Source organism: Panulirus ornatus, chromosome 58 (assembly GCF_036320965.1).
Source record: "Panulirus ornatus isolate Po-2019 chromosome 58, ASM3632096v1, whole genome shotgun sequence".
In the NCBI taxonomy this organism is placed as follows: Eukaryota; Metazoa; Arthropoda; class Malacostraca; order Decapoda; family Palinuridae; genus Panulirus; species Panulirus ornatus.
Window position 1 is genome coordinate 6,470,045 of NC_092281.1, and position 20,509 is coordinate 6,490,553.

At 43.1% G+C, this 20,509-nt stretch overlaps 2 protein-coding genes across 7 annotated transcripts in view; both read right to left on the reverse strand.

Annotated features, from left to right (window-relative positions):
• Nucleotides 1-281: 281 nt before the first annotated feature.
• On the reverse strand, nucleotides 282-11,480 carry LOC139766905 (crustacean calcium-binding protein 23-like). The gene is made up of 5 exons (XM_071695924.1): nucleotides 11,339-11,480; nucleotides 2,566-2,688; nucleotides 1,871-2,048; nucleotides 1,163-1,372; nucleotides 282-1,047 (listed from the first exon to the last, which is right to left on the reverse strand). The coding sequence occupies exons 2-5, from the start codon at nucleotides 2,685-2,687 to the stop codon at nucleotides 946-948; spliced, it is 612 nt and encodes a 203-aa protein (XP_071552025.1). The 5' UTR covers nucleotide 2,688; nucleotides 11,339-11,480; the 3' UTR covers nucleotides 282-945.
• Nucleotides 11,481-13,618: 2,138 nt separating this feature from the next.
• LOC139766906 (uncharacterized) overlaps nucleotides 13,619-20,509 on the reverse strand; it is a 50,562-nt gene continuing 43,671 nt past the window's right edge. For all 6 annotated transcript variants that reach the window (XM_071695930.1, XM_071695928.1, XM_071695929.1 and 3 more), the window contains one exon: nucleotides 13,619-18,679. In XM_071695930.1, coding sequence (XP_071552031.1) covers nucleotides 17,212-18,679 — 1,468 coding nt within the window. In that variant the 3' untranslated portion in view covers nucleotides 13,619-17,211. The remainder of the gene's footprint in view (nucleotides 18,680-20,509) is intronic.

The following is a 20,509-nucleotide window of genomic DNA, read 5'->3' on the forward strand; positions in this document are numbered from 1 at the left end:
ATTACTTTGGTTTTTGCTGTCAGCTGTTATTGCTCGTGCGTGAGGGAACGTATGACTGTATGAAGAGAGCTAGACATGTTCACTCGTTGTAGTGTAACCACGAATTTTCTTTTTTTTTTCTTTTTTTTTCTTTTTTTTTTTAGAGATGTGCTTATCTACGTCCATCAGGTAATCTCCATATTGAAGATACATAGATTTTTCAAGATTTTACTCTCTTAGTTGTTTATTTATTCATTATTTCCCAAGTAATATCGGTGAAGGTGACAGTTATTACAAGGATATTGTGTGGATACTTTTATTAATGGCATCTTCACGTACAGAGGTGAGTGCTAGATTTCGTCAGCACCAGCTTAGTCATGCGACACCAGCAGAAACCTCCACCCCCTCCTACACCAAACAATGGTCCTGGACCGCTCTAGCCAGCCGCATTCTACAGTACCACTGCCCAACACCACATTCCCACCAGCAGAGTCCTGCAGTACCCTACCAGGTAGTAGCCTGAAGCAACTCGCTAACGGTCCCATAGGACCAGCCAGCAGACCTCAGCAGCATCTCGCCAGTCTTACCTCACCATGAGGGCCCAGCTGGACGTCTTAACTACACAGTGCTTCAGAACACCACCAGACGAGTTCTACAGAACTGGCAGATCCCCACAGCACCCCCATCCCCCCACAAGCGGAGTCCCACACCACCAGCAATATCCTACGGCCACTCCACCATAAACGGCAAAAAGAGTCCTTCACCACCTCACCAGCAGAATCCTACAGTGCCCATCCAGCGGAGTTTTGTAGCACTCCATCAGCAAACCTCTGCAACGCCCTTCCAGTAGAGCCCTAAATCGCCCCGATCGACGGAGTCCTGCAGTACCCCTAGCAGAGTCCTGCAGCAACTCCACCAGAAGGGTTTGTGAAGCAGCCGCCGGAGTGCCACTAAACCACTGGAGTCCTAGAGTCCCCAGCTCATGTTGACGACAGACACAAAGTATTCATCGTCGTCAAGGTTCTTGCTCAGGCTAGAGTAATAGTCCAAGAACTCCTGCTTCGTCACCTGCAACGGGGAGGAAGTAGCACTGTATAGAACACTGAGGAGAAACATTGGAAAATTATTGCTAATGTGTCATTTGTAAAGATCCTTACAACTAGAAACTTTTGGGTTGAAATACCTTGCCGTCCATGGAGGAGTTACTTTCAAACATGTTAAGGAACTTCTTGAGGAGCTCTTCCTCAGTGGCTTCGCCCTTCACGACCTTAGGGTGTTTCTTGGCCGAGTAGACGCCCTTGAGGTCTTCCACGGATACTATCCCGTCGCCCGTCTTGTCAAGGTGTTTGAACACGGCCTCCACTGCCTTCTTTCTGGGCTCGTTCATACTAGGCTGATGGAGAGGGTGTTGGGGTGTTGATTTAGTAAGGAATGTTGGTTCTTTCCTTCACCATCATACACACACACACACACACACACACACACACACACACACACACACACACACACACACACATACACACAAATTGAAATACACATCCACAGTAACACTTGTGCATAAAACACACTTACACATTTTCCAGTCTTCACACATCCTAAATCTGCAGGTGTGCAAGCAAGGCGAGCAACCATATATACTCGTACATGTATGTGCACTTCCACCTCTACAGCTACCGACATCCTCAACCTCTTTCCATTTCTCTAATTGTATCTTCTTCCCTCTTTCTTTACCTTATATTTTCTTTTTCTTCATCCACTGTCATTCACTGTATTTATTATATCTTTTGTCTCCATCATAACCTTGTTTCTTCCTTTATCACTTTTCATCCTGTTTCTCACCTCTGGTTCCCATTCCCTCACCCTGCCCTCCCCTCAGGTGCACCAGCCTCACCCTTAGGGCCTCGAGGAACTCCTCGTAGTTGATTCCGCTCTGTCCGTCCTTCTCGAAGGCGGAGAAGAGCTTGTTGATGTCAGCTTCGGAGAAGTCCAGACCGAACTTGGCCACCCCGTTACTCAGCTCTTCCTTCGACAGCGTCCATGATCGGTCCTTGTCCATCACTCGGAACACCCTGACGGAGGTAAATGGCTCAGCATGTCCCTTTACACTGCTGTCAAGCTGCTAGGTTAGTCACACTAAGCAGCTCTCAGGTCTGGAATTCAACATAGCAGCTTGACAACACAAAGCAAACTAGTGAAACACAGCAATACAGAGGGAATGTAAGGCAATGCACAAAGCAACAGATCATCGGGTCCCTCAGAGGCAGTGTTTTGGTTACGTTACAAGCTGATTCTTTATATAAATATATTTTTTTATAAACACAGACGCCCTTCAGACTGGAGTTATGGATTTTGTCATCCAATTCTTTATATGCCAGGACGCATCTGCATGATTTTGTGAATACCCGATTTACAGTTCTCAGGTTCCACATGGTTAATTCGAATTTGTCACTCCCCTACTACAATCGGCTCGTTCTACAGTCCGGGAAAGCACAGAGATAGCTGGGTCATCGAAGAACCCGAAGCATCGCAAGTCAAAGGTTATGGGAGAGTAGAGGTAGGCAGAAGTTGTTGAACAGGGACGCTTACTTGCCAAGTCTGAGGAGGCCGCAGTAGCCTTCCGAGAGACAAAAGTTCCGGAGTTTCTCAAGCGGGTCACTCGACTCCTTCAGCTTCTCCTTCGCCGCCTCCTTCATCTTGGCCTCGGACATCCTGCATGAGATAGTTGGTAGTTAGTTCTGTAATGAATGAATTAATTAGTAGGGCATTATCGATACAGTGTAGTGAAACATATGGTAAATTATGTCCGTAAGTTACGAAAAACCACGTAATCAGAGAGAATGATGTTAGTTTACCTCGCAAGTTTTCTCCTACACCGTACATCAAACACTGCTGGAATCATATATATGAAAGCTTGTCTCTTATTCTATGGGCAGCGATTATTTTGCCGAATTGTTGGGTAAAGTAACCAATACTTATGTCTGAACGGGTTAAATTATATTTACATATCCAATATTTTCGGCATTATTTTCTTTCAACAATATATATATATATATATATATATATATATATATATATATATATATATATATATATATATATATATATATTCCTTCAACAATGTTGTATGGTTGCGAGGCGTGGGCTATGGATAGAGTTGTGCGCAGGAGGATGGATGTGCTGGAAATGAGATGTTTGAGGACAATGTGTGGTGTGAGGTGGTTTGATCGAGTAAGTAACGTAAGGGTAAGAGAGATGTGTGGAAATAAAAAGAGCGTGGTTGAGAGAGCAGAAGAGGGTGTTTTGAAATGGTTTGGGCACATGGAGAGAATGAGTGAGGAAAGATTGACCAAGAGGATATATGTGTCGGAGGTGGAGGGAACGAGGAGAAGAGGGAGACCAAATTGGAGGTGGAAAGATGGAGTGAAAAAGATTTTGTGTGATCGGGGCCTGAACATGCAGGAGGGTGAAAGGAGGGCAAGGAATAGAGTGAATTGGAGCGATGTGGTATACAGGGGTTGACGTGCTGTCAGTGGAGTGAATCAAGGCATGTGAAGCGTCTGGGGTAAACCATGGAAAGCTGTGTAGGTATGTATTTTTGCGTGTGTGGACGTGTGTATGTACATGTGTATGGGGGGGGGGGGGGGGGTTGGACCATTTCTTTCGTCTGTTTCCTTGCGCTACCTCGCAAACGCGGGAGACAGCGACAAAGTATAAAAAAAAAAAAAAAAATATATATATATATATATATATATATATATATATATATATATATATATATATATATATATATATATATATATTATCCCTGGGGATAGGGGAGCAAGAATACTTCCCACGTAATCCCTGCGTGTCGTAGAAGGCGACTAAAAGGGGAGGGAGCGGGGGGCTGGAAATCCTCCCCTCTCGTTTTTTTTTTAATTTTCCAAAGGAAGGAACAGAGAATTGGGCCGGGTGGGGGTAGTCCCTCAAAGGCTCAGTCCTCTGTTCTTAACGCTACCTCGCTGATGCGGGAAATGGCGAATAGTTTGAAAGAAAGAATATATATATATATATATATATATATATATATATATATATATATATATATATATATATATATATGTGTGTGTGTGTGTGTGTGTGTGTGTGTGTGTGTGTGGAAAGGGAACTGTGGTTTCGGTGCATTACACTTGACAGCTAGAGACAGTGTGAACGAATGTGGCCTTTTTTCGTCTGTTCCTGGCGCTACCTCGCTGGAGGGGGTGGGGGGGAATGCTATTTCGTGTGTGGCGGGGTAGCGACGGGTATAGATGAAGGCAGCAAGTATGAATATGTACATGTTTGTGTATATACATATATATATATATATATATATATATATATATATATATATATATATATATATATATATATATATATATATATATATATATATATATATAATGTAAGGGTAAGAGAGATGTGTGGTAATAAAAAGAGCGTGGTTGAGAGAGCAGAAGAGGGTGTTTTGAAATGGTTTGGGCACATGGAGAGAATGAGTGAGGAAAGATTGACCAAGAGGATATATGTGTCGGAGGTGGAGGGAACGAGAAGTGGGAGACCAAATTGGAGGTGGAAAGATGGAGTGAAAAAGATTTTGAGTGATCGGGGCCTGAACATGCAGGAGGGTGAAAGGCGGGCAAGGAATAGAGTGAATTGGATCGATGTGGTATACCGGGGTTGACGTGCTGTCAGTGGATTGAATCAGGGCATGTGAAGCTTCTGGGGTAAACCATGGAAAGTTGTGTGGGGCCTGGATGTGGAAAGGGTGCTGTGGTTTCGGGCATTATTGCATGACAGCTAGAGGCTGAGTGTGAACGAATGGGGCCTTTGTTGTCTTTTCCTAGCGCTACCTCGCACACATGAGGGGGGAGGGGGATGGTATTCCATGTGTGGTGGCGATGGGAATGAATAAAGGCAGTGTGAATTGTGTGCATGGGTATATATGTATGTGTCTGTGTGTGTATATATATGTGTACAGTGAGATGTATAGGTATGTATACTTGCGTGTGTGGACGTGTATGTATATACATGTGTATGGGGGTGGGTTGGGCCATTTCTTTCGTCTGTTTCCTTGCGCTACCTCGCAAACGCGGGAGACAGCGACAAAGCAAAATTATATATATATATATATATATATATATATAATCCTCCCCTCTCGTTTTTTTTTCATTTTCCAAAAGAAGGAACAGAGGGGGCCAGGTGAGGATATTCCAAAAAAGGCCCAGTCCTCTGTTCTTAACGCTACCTCGCTAACGCGGGAAATGGCGAATAGTTTAAAAGAAAAAAAAAAAAAAAAATATATATATATATATATATATATATATATATATATATATATATATATATATAAAGTGAGTTGGTATTAGATGTACCATATAGCACAACATTCTTGCATCTGTATAATTATACATGTCGCCCCCAGCATCCTGAAGACGTGGCAGGCAGGTCGACAGCACATCCAAGTACGAGTTTGTTTACCGTCAAGGGGAGAAAAAATCATTACATTTTCTTCTTTATTTTGTTTTTATTTAGATATTCAGAGTAGCTGTTCCAAAGAGAAAATGTTACTGTTCAATGCAGTTATTTACACCTCTGCTACCATCATACGAATATTGCCGCAACATTATTGAAACCTGTAGTGACGCGTAACTACAGCCAAGGTAGGTGACGTAACCTAAGACTTGATGTACAGCCCTGGTTAGAAAGGATCTAGTCCACAGCCGTATATCTTCTCACACCTGCAGGGGTCGACTTTGGCCACGTAGCTGCAGTTACCGCACCTGCACCTGACGGCGATGGCAGGACATACTTGATAAGAACCCTTCTGGGTCCAGCACTCTGCTGACTCATGGATCACCTCTGTCACCGTGCGCGAGGGATCCAAACATGTGTTCACTACTTCCGCCGTAGTCGTGACGACGTGCAGTCCCGTCACAATACAGCGATTCACCCATCTGGTCCTCTCCAGGGGCTTGTCTAACACTGGGGTAGAACGGGCGACGTTGTTAGTGATGGAACGACACTCATCGTCCTGCCCCCAGCACTCCGCCGATGCCACCGTCTCCCTCGTCACCCTCTGCGGGGGATTCAGACACGTGTTTTGGGCCACGTTCTTCCTCGAGACGACGATCTTCCCCGTATGGATGCAATGATCCGACCGTTTGACCTTCTCCAGGGAGACCTTGGACGCCGCCTGGAAAGGTCTACGACCATCCGATGGTTTGTCCACTCCGTTAAAGACAAAGGAAGGCTGTAAGTCCGTGGATCTGGCTGTGGCAGAGGCGGCTACCATTAGCACCAGCGACACAGTCCGAGTGAGCATCGGAGCAAATGCTGTTCTGGTAAATAAACAAAAATCAAGTTAATTCTGAAATCCAGAAGAGAATATATGCCTCCATAACAATATGGTACTTGATCGCCGTTTCCCGCGTTAACAAGTTGGCGCAACCATATAACATTGTTGGAACCACTTTTCCTTCAAAAAAAAAACCATTTTTGCTCTCCGAGATAACGTTCTCGCCTTCCACACATTTTTCAGTGCTCCAGAACCTTCGCCCCCTCCCCCACCCTGTGACTCACTTCTGCTTCCATGGTTCCATTCGCTGCTAAATCCACTCCTAGATGTCTAACATTAGTAGATGCTGTACATGTGTCTACTGGTGACTTCAGTCCATCTCGAGATGGCTACCCTGACAAGCGTCACCTTCCCTTACCCCTAAGATACTTGATTTTCTGTCTGTCGAAAAAGTCTAACCCCTTAATTTCTTCCTGAAAGATCCAGGTTTTTTACCAGCCTTTTGTATGGCACAGAGTCATAAACTTTCATGTAGATATTGCATAGGACGTGGCTTTATTCCTGTACTTTTAGGCAATTTCAGTTTTAACCTTCCCGTATATTTGAAGTACCAGGTATCCACGTTCCCACCCCGTCATTTTACAGTTTCATAGAACCTTCCACCACAACGCCCTGGTTTCTGGCTACATAATGCTCTGTATCCCTCGTCAACTTTATTATGGACATTGTTTTGTTCTCTGTGGTTTTTCATGAAAATATTTCCTCTGCATCTGGTTTTATCTGTGTTCGTGCAACGTCCTCGTTTACCACATAAACAAAAGCGTTGCGTGATTACTTTTTTTTCCGACAGTATGGTGGAAGATGTGATGTACGTTGCGGTTGCTAGGATGGAGTGTGGATGATGTTGGCTGGGATAGTGTGTGGCGGTGCTGCGCCGTATGACTCATGAAGGGCTGGTAGTGGGTGTGAGGGGAGGGCGGGCTGGTGTTGGGCGTTCGTCAAGGTTAATCGTTCCCCGACTCCTCAGGCATAGTCTGGCTCTATGTTTCTCGCCTGTGTGTTATGTCGATAACCAGCCTCCTTAATACACACGTTTGACCTGAGCAGTAGTGACCTGTACGGCCAGGTCAGATTGTTCTTTATATGTATGTACATCTGCTCCCAGGGTCTGCAGCTTCTCGCTGGCACGGACGCCGGCGTCCGTACCATCCATTCCTCATCGTCTCCGTCACCTCTCTATAAGCCCTTCACTTAGCACCTGTTGTTGCCTGTGTGATGGCTGCGTGTCCCTCACAACGCTTGTGTGACGGCTGCCTACCCCGCAACCTGCCTGGGTGAGGGCTGCCTGGTACGTTTCACATCTGTGGCAACAACGCCTGTCGGCCTTGACATTACGCTCCCTTCCTGCACGCACGATATTATTCACAACGCTTGTGTGACGGCTGCCTACCCCGCAACCTGCCTGGGTGAGGGCTGCCTGGTACGTTTCACATCTGTGGCAACAACGCCTGTCGGCCTTGACATTACGCTCCCTTCCTGCACGCACGATATTATTTCCCCCCCCCCCCCCCCCCCCCACCACCACCACCACCATGGCTTCCCGCGGGACTTTGGCGTAGGTAGATTTGTAAAAAAGGCAAGATTTCTCCAGTGTCTTCGGACGCCACAGGTGGCTGCCAGTATTGTGCTTTGACTGCAGACACATACGAACAAGAGGTGGTCCCCACGAGCGTAAATCTCCCTCTCCACACTTTACAAATAGGAAATTGTGCACACACACACACACACACACAGTATCTACACCATGAAGGTCAAGCAAAACGACCGGCCGCTGGGGTGAATGTGCTGCTGCTGCTGCCGCAACCGTGCGCTTGCCGCGGGTCTGGACAGCGCATGCGTTTCTTCTCTTGTGATATTGTTGTTTCCCCGCCATATTGCTCCTGCTGGCCTAGAACCCAGATGTAAACCAAGTATCATCATTTATACTCACGCAAGACGCGTTGTGTTGTTTTCCCTATCCATAATGAAGAACTTTGTTTCTTGTAAAGTCATTGAAGTTTCTACATTTACTATTTATGGGGGAGCAGGAGTGGTCGAGGTTCCAGACACTCGGTGGATATTTTTAAGGGTTATGTGGTCGGAGGCGGACAGGAAATCGCATTGCGCTCAAAAAGAAAAACATCCCGTGTGACTCAGGGGAGCGGAGTGTGGTAAACGCCTCCTGACACCCACGGTCGTAGCTCCAACCATTTTACAGAATAATGAAAATTAATGACATGAAGTAAAAGTAAAATGATGGGAGAAGAACGAAGTAGCGACAAAATGACAGTGAAAGAAGAGTTAATGACAGACATACAAATGAAGACGAGAACGGCGCAGGCCTGGCGGTCGATGGGGCGTGGTGGGAAATACTGTATAAGTCTAGTGTACATTGTGCCAGGAGGACGCACCGCTTGCTCCAGGGAATGATGTAACTTCGATATTTTCAAACTTAGATTGTGAGGCAGTTTTGGTTCATTCAGTGAAGACGAATTCATAATTAGCATCTATTTGTTTTTATTATTCCAAAGATGAGCAGAGTGAATAGTAAAAGAACCCAGTGCAGACTCCAACGCGATGAGTTTAGGCTGGACATATGCATATGAATTAGGAATACATTAATCCGGGCTGTCATTAGCTACACAAGTGGGTGTGAAGAGTGGGTGTTGACCAGTTCAATTTGGAAGATTCCTCTCTACTCATTAGCGCTTTACAAACACACTGTACGTAATATGAAATTGAAGTATATATATATATATATATATATATATATATATATATATATATATATATATATATATATATATATATATATATATATATATTATCCCTGGGGATAGGGGATTAAGAATACTTCCCACGTATTCCCTGCGTGTCGTAGAAGGCGACTAAAAGGGGAGGGAGCGGGGGGCTGGAAATCCTCCCCTCTCGTTTTTTTTTTTTTTAATTTTCCAAAGAAGGAACAGAGGGGGCCAGGTGAGGATATTCCAAAAAAGGCCCAGTCCTCTGTTCTTAGCGCTACCTCGCTAACGCGGGAAATGGCGAATAGTTTAAAAGAGAGAAAAGAAAGAATATATATATATATATATATATATATATATATATATATATATATATATATATATATATATCCCTGGGGATAGGGGATTAAGAATACTTCCCACGTATTCCCTGCGTGTCGTAGAAGGCGACGAAAAGGGGAGGGAGCCGGGGGGCTGGAAATCCTCCCCTCTCGTTTTTTTTTTTTAATTTTCCAAAGAAGGAACAGAGGGGGCCAGGTGAGGATATTCCAAAAAAGGCCCAGTCCTCTGCTCTTAACGCTACCTCGCTAACGCGGGAAATGGCGAATAGTTTAAAAGAAAAAAAAAAAATATATATATATATATATATATATATATATATATATATGATTACTCGAGCACCAATTTCTGAAGGTACTTTTATGCTAGCTGGGTACCCATTCTACCTTTCAATCCGTCGGAATGGATGAACACCTGAGTTGACTGTGGACCAACTGCCGCAACCTGGATTCGAACCGTGCGCTCGACCTGGGCGGCCCGTGAATGCGTCACGTTCTGAAGTGGTAACCGCTACACCAAGGAGGTTACCCAACACCTTTCCAGAGACCACCAGTAGCAGGGAAGTGATGGACTCCTCTGGCGTGTGAAGTTCTTCCACGAGACTACATTTCCAGTGTTACACAGGATCTTTCCAGTCGCTGTGTAACCTCAAGCAGATGCATCCGGCAATATATATATATATATATATATATATATATATATATATATATATATATATATATATATATATATATATATATTTCATATATTCGCCATTTACCGCATTAGCGAGGTAGCGTCATGAACAGGACGAGCCTTAGAGGAAAAATTTCTCCCTTGTCCCCTTTTCTGTTCATTGTCTTGGAAAAGTAAAAACTGGAGGGGAGGATTTCCAATCCCCCACTCCCATCCCTTTTAGTCGGCTTCTGCGAAAGGGAGGGAATAAGTGGGAAGTATTCTTTCTCCCCTATCTCCCGGGATAATATATAGTCTCGTGTGTGTGTGTCTGCGTGTGTGTGTGTGACATACGTAGAGCATGACCTCACATTTACAGAAAAATTGTTCACTTATTACAAAATCGGTTTTACGTTGCCGTGTACTGGATGCATCAGGTGATTACTATTTGTGTTTCACAGGGAGTTTTACTCTGGTGATGCCCTGTCTTCCTAACCTCGTGTATAGTTACTATGTCTGTACTCATCTGTATGCACACACACACACAAACACACACTAGCGTATGCCAGGTACCCATTCTATCGACCAGCCCGTAAGGGAGGATGAACAGGTGGATAAACAATGAAGCAGGATTCGAACCTTTGCTGGTTTAAGAATGGGGAGGGTTGGAGTACGTATGAATGGAAGTTTACACGTCGTCAACCAGCAAACAAATATTCAGAGACATTTATCAGTGGGAGGAAAACATGGCTGTTTGATTACACTGAAACAAAAACAAAAATATTGATAACGTCCTAAATGGCGCTCATACAGCAATTTACGGAAAAATTGTTGGTCGAACTTTGACACCTGGCGTGTTTTACCCCATTTCCATCCCCAGCCATAATAATCCCTTTTAGTACTCATTGTCATCATGACGGCTTATCACTAACATTAGACTCGCATCGCTTTTTTTCATCTTACTAGATTTTCGATGCGTTGATATGCTACAGTGAGAATGGTCATTGAGCTGCCAGGAATCTAAAGTTACTGACGGACGACACTGGGCGGGTCCGAGTCCGGCTGTATCCCAGCCGCCCTTGGGCAGTTGCACCACCCTGGTCATCGATATTTACCTCCCGCCAGGGCAGTTCCTCAAACCGGTTCATCTGTCTAGTTATTACACTCCTTGAGATTGGCATCGAACCGTGGCTACCTGCAGGCTACTGATCCCGTCGTGCTGCCCCACACCGCCATGTCCGCGATGCCTGTAACCACTTGTTGTACCTACCTTGGTGTTGTAGAGTGTAGAGCTGCGGTGGTTGGCGCCGAGCTGTTGTGGCGTTGGAGCGGGCTGGTGGGGCGGCTCGCGGAGAGTGAGGCCGGGTGTGGTGGCGCCGCGGCCAAGCTCCGCCGGACGGCTGGCCGCTCCCCGTATCACAACACAGAAAGCGCCGGAGATTTCAACACCATGCGGACGATTTTAATATGTTTAGGAACGTCAGAGCTCTACCATTTTATTTTATTCATGGATTTACAAAGGTTAGAGGGATGTGATAAATACACCTGTTGGATGATACAACTGGAGAATTTGATAGATGCCAACGTGTTAGACGCAGATAGATGCACCAACATAGGAAAAATGACTGACATCACTTTCGTGGAATTACCGGATCGTGTGTGGTGATGATGTCAACGGCAGTGTGTTCTAGCTAAATGTTCGTTCGACCTTCGTGAAGTGTTTTATGGAGCAAAGACTCATGACCAGCCTCTCACCACCGCCCACATCCGTGTCTCTCGCTTGTGACTCATATTCTAGAGTCCCCTCCATCTTCAGTCATCACCGCTTCTTGCTTCTATCCTCCCCAACGCCATCATGACAACCTCGAGTTACAACTCACGAGCGCGGCACAATCCACAACCCTGGCAAAACTCCTTGAGCACAGGGGGTGCAACGAATCACAACAGGTGTTCTGTCACCAATACTGTGCTCGTGGGTGGAGTGAGCAACGTGATGAGTGAACCCTCAGTTTTAACCAACTTTGAGAGAAAGAGTGGTATTAGGAGACTTTATGCCAGCACATGGATTCCTAATGGGCCATGACAACGGTAACATCGATGTACGAAGAAAGCTCACATTTGGAGGTTTAGGCGAGAAAAATGTGCGGAGAGATGTGAGAAAGCGTTTCTTTAGCATGAACTGTCGACTTGTGGAATAAGCTGGACAGTGGGAAGTAAAATGCGGGAACCACTGGCCGAGGACAGGTCGGAGAAGGGGGTGCTCCTTCCCTCCAACCAACCGCCTTAACAGGAAAGTCTTTCTTGGTTTATTTTGAGGTTAACTGTCGTTAGCAACATTGGCGTTAATATTAGGAATGAAATACTTCTAAAACTTAACACTCTCTCTCTCTCTCTCTCTCTCTCTCTCTCTCTCGTTTAGCATCTTTAACAAATTATTTTTTAGGATTAGAATACAACGAATTGAATAGAAAAAACTGTAATGAGAGGAAAGTTGTCTGAAGAAGAGGGCACTATCGAAGCATAGAGCCCACTACATTTACAACCATTACGTCAAAAAACCCTCATAACCCACCACATCTACAACTTACCACATCATCAAACTTTATCATAGCCAGTCATATCACTAGACTCCATCATACATGGTTTATCACATCTACAACCATCATCACATCACTAAAGTGAATCATAGCTCACCACCACATCTACAGTTATCACAAAACTTGATCATAACCCACCGTCTACAAGCATCACATCACAACTCCATCCTAACTAACCACTTCTACGACAATCATCACAACAAAGCTGCATCATAGCTCACCACAGGTACAGCCATCCAGCAGCATGACCAGTACATACCCTTACCAACACGGTCCTTCATCACAAGTTCACCACCGTACAACACCTTCCCTTTCTCAGAAACCACAGCCTCATTACCAGAACTTGCCAACCATAACCTCAACTGCATCTATCTTGGGGAGTTTCCCATTGTATCATTTGACGATTAACATATGAATCTTCCTTAACGTTATAATGTAACATCTGAATCTTCATTACGTTATGTCACAACATCTTTACCTTCCTTAACATTATAACATCATGATGTCTTCCTTACTGTTATACCGTCATAGCATCTGACCCTTCCTTCACGTTGTTATAACATCTAGATCTTCCATAATATTAGAACATCATAAACTAGATATTCCGCAACTTTCTATGTTCCTCCACTTTTTTTTTTTTTACTGGTTTCCTGTATATTGGTGATGCTTCACCTGAGTCCCGCAGCTTTTCATCCCCACCTGAAAATATATGCAAAACATAATCTCAAACCTCATCATTTTATTACCAGCACTCCTGAGATACAGGTGCCTCACCAAATTGGAGTTCTGAAGGTCACATAAATGTTTAGAGCTTTCTGTAGTGTGTTCACCATGCTTAATCAACTATAAGATGTGGATCTTTCACAAAAAATGATTATAACATAAGTCATTGGTGAGGCCATAAAGCAGAAATTAGAAAATTGCAAGCTGGAAAAAGAAAATGAAAGACTGACCAATAAAAATCTTTTATCATTCATTATATCTTCTCAGTACATGAAATATTCAATAATTACACTATTTGTGTTATATAATGCACAATATCTCAGAAATTTTCATGACATGGTATCAAAACTACATTCATTTTTCATGAGAAAACACATAAAATGTCAGTATGTATGATGAATGTGACTGGCTGTAATGCTGGGTACCTCAGTAATAAAATGCTAATACATGAAAGACAATGCAAAATATACCATGAGGTTATGAATATAGAAATTATATGAGATTAGTAGGAACTATGAAAATAATGAAGTGAAAATACAGTAGGATAAGTGATTAACATTTTGTAATCTGTCAATGCATCCCCTGAAGCTGCAATTTCATCACCTAAACACATTCATTTATATAAAAGAAAATATACATATAAAGAACTTGCCACTATACTCTGTAGCTGGTTTCTACATATTTTTCCTGTAAGTATAAAAGCAATCTGAACAGTAGTAAGGTGGACTTTCTGCATATAATCTCAAAAACACTGACACCTGACTGTGAATAGAGAATAGGAAAGATATGGATAAATTTTCCAAACAAAAAACAAAACTTAATATTAATAAAGCATGGTTAATAAAAGCTACTACTATCAACACATATCTCACATGGTACACAATCAAAATGATATACAGCAGTACCTTTACCAGCCTGCAGGACTGGGTTTGGATAACCCACTGCTACAAAATTCAGTCCCACGAATGCATTTGATACATCCCATGTAAATGGGAACAGAAGTAATGGATAACAGATGGAATAAAGCAAAATTTTGCATAAAACGTCATCTACAGCTTACTTCAGCAGCATAAAATGGCAAAATTACTCCATTTCAAAAGAGATTTGGTTATTAACTACTTATGAAGGTCTAAACTCTAAAATGAATTAATGGGGTTTACAAAATTGTTGCAAGCCATCTTTATTAAAACTTTATATGGTCTCATGACCAGATGATCTTATATTACTCTAAAAATGCAGATTTTGAATGAAAAAGCCTTACATTCCAAGGCCACATCTGCAAACAATGCAAAAACATCTGGGCTAGGACCTTCTAGCCTTGTCTTTTTGGAGAGGAACACCAGCTTTCTCCAACAACTTATCCTCCCACCTCCATAACAACTGCTTGTTTGTATCAAGTCCCACCCTTGGCCAGTCAGACAATGCCACAAAGGCAGTACCATCCACACACTCTCCCGGCTACTAACAGCTCAATTATACCCAGGCCGCAGAGAAAGAAAGAACAAGATAAAATGTTCATGGGATGCCCTTTCGGAGAGAAAAGGTTTTAAAACTTTTCTCTTGCAAGCATGAAAGCATACCCACAGGACGGAGGGTTTAGAGAAAAACATTTAAATGACTGGACCCAATGACAGACTAAGCATCTACAAAAATGTAACTTTGTCCAGCTACAAAAATGTAACTTGTCCAGGGTTGTTATGATGAAACTCACTTTATAGGAGGTGTTAAGTTCTCAAGTCTGTGTCTGGAATTTTCCTCATACAAGCTGAAGACCCCAATCAAGGCTAATGAGAGGGAAGTGCAGAGGGGGTCACTGCCTCTGGGCTGGGTACGTGAAGGGGTCTAAGCCTCTCTTTTTTTCATGTCCCACTTTAATGCTGTTTTATATGTTCAACAAAAACCATCATCCTCCCTTCATCACAACATAATACATGCATTCTGCTTTATCAATGAGTGCATTCCTATCCTATTTCAGGATTTTATTTCCATGTTCCTAGAGAGCAAGAGCCCCTTACATCATTACCAGTCTCCCTACTTATAGATGGCAAGCTTGTTTGCCATGGCCTTATGCTTGCTTGTGATGCTCCTACACCCAATAGATTGTTGAGGTAAGCCACAACTAACACACTGCAGGACTTTTGCTGAAGGAAGAAGGGTTGCAATTACTCTTGTAATTCGAAGGGCCAAGCCTGAAGCTGATGACATCATCTTGAACTACCATTTTTGTGTACTAGTGTTTTGCAATAAGCCAGTAGGCATCCTTTAAGTCAAGGATGATTCTCCAGTTAACAGCTATAAGGTCTGGCAGATGTTCGGTAAAGTGGTCCATCTTGAACTTAGCTTCAGTATACGAGTTTGTTGAGAAGACATTCCTTTTCCTAATGACTCTCTTTTTTGGACCAGAAAACGTGTTGATAAAAAGTCTTTAGACTTCGTTAATGATCATCAGTACTGGGTATGCCTGTTCAAGCTAGGCTGGTAGCTATCCTAAAAGTTTCTGATTTCCAATCCATCTTGCACACCTCATTAACATTTGATACATCATGTTATCCCCTGTATACCACAATGCTCCAATTCACTTCATCCTTTGCATACTTCACACCCACATACATACTTGGGCTACGAACCTTCAAAACATCTTTCAATTCATTCTTCCATCTCCTTGGTTTACCCCTTTTCCCCGTTCCTCCATTTCTGACATGTATACCCTCTTAAGTCACCATTTCCTTGCTCATCCTTTCCCAATGTCCACTTATTACCACACCTCTCTCTCACCCTATCGTATAATATTCAATCAACTCTCCTCACAACACATTTCAATTCCAACATCCACCCTATTCCATACTTATATCTAGGGCCCATGCCATGAATCCATTCAAAACCACTAGAACATCAAACTTCCAAATACAACCTTCTTTGCTCTCACAGGCAGTGACCTCTCTTTCCACACACTTCTCAATATTCCCGAGACCTTAATTCCCTTACCCACCCTAAGCCCCATAGTTCCATTTACCTCTATGTCTACTCCCAGGTGTTTAAAGTTCTCTGCTACCAAAAAGTAACAAAAAACAAAGAAAAGGGATATTAATTCATGTAATGGAAGAAGCTGACGAGTTAGCATGTCTTGACAGTAAACAACCTACAGTAAAACCAAGCACTCACTGGCCAGGAGCCAGTATATTGATGACAATCATCTCTGTGGCAGTCTCTAACTGGCCAAGGCAAGGGCAGACCCGATATGAATAAGTGGCTATGACTTAGGGAAACAGACAGCAGCAAGCGGGAAGAGCCAGTATTGCCAACCAGAAAGACAAAGGATTTAGTCCTAACAATGATAATTCTAAAGAACATCTCTTATATACATGGGACAAACCACAAAAGAGAAATTTATAATAAATTAAGAGCATTGTGAACCTTCACTGATTCCTATGATGTGATTATTTTGATAAGTGAAATTGTATTGCCAAAAAATGAAAATTATGTCCTAAATAACATGCAAAAAATATATAGTGTAGAACCATAAAAGCAAAATATACTACGGGTAGCATATTTGAGCAATAACATCTGTGTATAAAACCTAAAAACTTAACGCTTTATCGTTAAAAAACAATGGCAGGTGAATTTTAAATACAAAATATTTTCATACACTTTTAAACGTGTAATATAGTCTAGTCAGTCAACTGTACATCACACAATACAGAATGCTTCAGTCTGTTTGATGACCCCTATATTATTCAATTTTACATATAAAAAGATAATGATCAGTTAGTTACACCTGGAGAAACAAGTGTGAATATAAATAGAGTACAAAATATGTCATGCCTCAATATCGTCTTCTCTTTCTATCATCTGCTTCCCTAGAAGGTTCCCGCCGTGCCCATCTGCCCCCTTGCCCAGAGGACGTTCCTCCCCGAACTTCATATTCATAGCTGGAAGCACGATACTGCCAGTCCCTATCATCCATATCTTGGCTACTTCCATACTTCTCCAGCCAATCTCGGTAGCGATACCACCACTGTTCCCATTTCAAGTAATCATCAAGAGTGATGGATCTGTCCCCAAAATATCCAGATTCTTTATAGTATCGGTACCTTACATGAACATCATCCCAATTTTGTGGCAACTCACGAGGAAGATCCCGATGGGGATCCCAGTGCCTTATCTCTCCATACCGTTCCTGATATTCTCTGTATTCAGCCTGATGTTCCTGCAGCCATCGCTCATGTGCAGGGTGGGTTGTACGGCTTCTGCCACTTGGGGAAGGTGATCTAGAGTGAAGGCGTCCTGCCTCAAGATAAACTTTCTTATCTTGTCCACCCTCACGCACTATCTTCATTCGCACTCCCTCATATTCCTGCCGCTGTGAACTAAGCTGAGCTAGTTTTCCAAATCTCTCAGACAGTGTCATACGTCGAGGTCCATCCTCTTCATCTGACGATGAATCAGAATCTGTGTCTTCCCCTTCTGATCTTGGTGATTCTCTTGGTGGAGGCAGAGGTTGATGATAATCAGGATGGTCAGGTGGCACTACTTTATAATGGTGGGGATCTAGTAAGTGACGACCCTCAGGTGCCACTCGAGGAGGAGTGCCAGGACCCCTATACTCAGCTGGCTCATTTACAAGGACATTATTATCATCATAATAATTACTTGTTGCTTGGGGAACAGGCGGACGAGGCTTTCTTCGCACTGCAGCTTCCCCATCTTTAAGCTTTACCTTGTTTTTCAACTTTGGTATTTTTGCAACTGTATTTCGAGACTTTATGACCACATTACTAACAGTTTTAGTAACAAGTTTCTTAGTAGTTTCTTGGTGTGTTACTTGCTTCATGCGTACTTGTGATGAGGGATTGGCTGGTGGTGGCTGCCTTCGACTTATCCTTCCCCGATGTGGAGATCCAGAGTAAGATCTTGGCCTTCGCTGTGCTGGAGAGTATGAACGTCTCCTCCTAGACCCCGATGAGCTGGATGAGGAACTAGTAAAAGATGATGATGAGGAGCCTGATGAAGAACGAGAGTATGAAGAATAGCTTCTGGAATAAGAAGATCCACTACTACTACTACTGGAAGACGATCTTGAATAGCTGCTGGAGTATGACCTCTTACGAACACGAGCTCGATTAGGAGATCGAGAACTATGAGACCTCTTGCGCCTTATAATCTGTTTAGGAGAGTGTCTTGGAGATCGTCTGGGTGAAGGTGGTGAAGCTCTCTGGTTTGACCTAAGTGGAGAACGTCGTGGAGACCGTCTTGGGGACCGTCTGGGAGAATGAGGTGATCTGCTCCTTGTTCTGTGTGGAAAGAGAGAACATAATGAGAAAGCAATATCCTACAAGAGAACGTGTGAATTATGAATCGACTGAGATTACAAACGAAATATTCATGTACATACAAGAACATGGAGTCATATAAATAGCCAGAAAGACTACTTTTCATCCCCTGCTTAAATATAAATACAAATTATAATCTTTAGCTGATCATTAAATATTACTTTATATGCCACTTTCACCTTCCTTTGTCAACTATCTCTAAACCTGCCACCACTTAATAATTCTAAGGGGCATTTACTTATAGCAACACAAAATATTTTCATTATTCTTAGGCAATCACTATACATTAAGCTTCCCTAAATCTAATCACACCCATGCAAAAAATTTCATATTTTGAAAAAAAAAATCTTAACTGAGATGGCACAGGCAGCTGAGGCCCTAATCAAGGCCATCCCATTAATGCATGTGAAGCATCTGGGTTAACCATGGAAAGGTCTGTGGGGCCTGGATGTGAATAGGAAGCTATAGTTCAGTGCATTACACAAGACAGCGAGAGACTAAGTGTGAACGAATGGGGCCTTTTTGTCTGCATTCCTGGCGCTATTTTCCTGTGGGGTGGGGTAGCAAGAGGAATGGAAGAAGGCAAGCTTGTATGAATATGTACATGTGTATGTATGTAATGTCTGCATATGTGTATATGTATGTATATGTTGATATGTATATGTGCGTATGTGGGTGTTTATGTGTGTACATGTGTATATGAGTGGATGGGCAATTCTTCATCTGTTTCCTGGCACTACCTCACTGATGTGGGAAACAGCGATTATGCTTAACTTGTTTATGGATGGGGTTGTTAGGGAGGTGAATGCAAGGGTTTTGGAGAGAGGGGCACATATGCAGTCTCTTATGGATTAGAGGGCTTGGGAAGTGAGTCAGTTGTTGTTCACTGATGATACAGTGCTGGCGGTTGATTCGGGTGAGAAACCAGAAGTTGGTGACTGAGTTTGGTAAAGTGTGTGAAAGAAGAAAGTTGAGAGCAAATGTGAATAAGAGCAAGGTTATTAGGTTCAGTAGAGTTGAGGGACAAAGTTAATTGGGAGGTAAGTTTGAATGAAGAAAAACTGGAGGAAGTGAAGTGTTTTAGATATCTGGGAATGGATTTAGCAGTGGATGGAACCATGGAAGTGGAAGTGAGTCACAGGGTGGGGGATGGGGCGAAGGTTCTGGGAGAGTTAAAGAATGTGTGGAAGGCGAGAACATTATCTCGAAGAGCAAACATGGGTATGTTTAAAGGAATAGTGGTCCCAACAGTGTTATATGGTCGTGAGGCATGGGCTATAGATAGGATTGTGCGGAGAAGGGTGGATGTGTTGGAAATGAAATGTTTGAGGACAATGTGTGGTGTGAGGTGATTTGATCGAGTCAGTAATAATAGGGTAAGAGAGATGTGTGGTAATAAAAAGAGTGTGGTTGAGAGAGCAGAAGAGGGTGTATTGAAATGGTTTGGTCACATGGAGAGAACGAGTGGGGAGAGATTGACCAAGAGGATATATGTGTCAGAGGTGGAGAGAATGAGGAGAAGTGGGAGAGACTGAATGCAGAATGGAAAAAGGTTAGAGCAAAGGACGTAAGGGGAGTGGGGGAAGAATGGGATGTATTTAGGGAAGCAGTGATAGTTTGCGCAAAAGATACTTGTGGCATGAGAAGTGTGGGAGGTGGGCAGATTAGAAAGGGTAGTGAGTGGCATCGTCCGATTTTTGCAGGGAAGTAGTGCAAATGACTGGGAGATGTATAAAAGAAAGAGACAAGAGGTCAAGAGAAAAGTGCAAGAGGTGAAAAAGAGGGCAAATG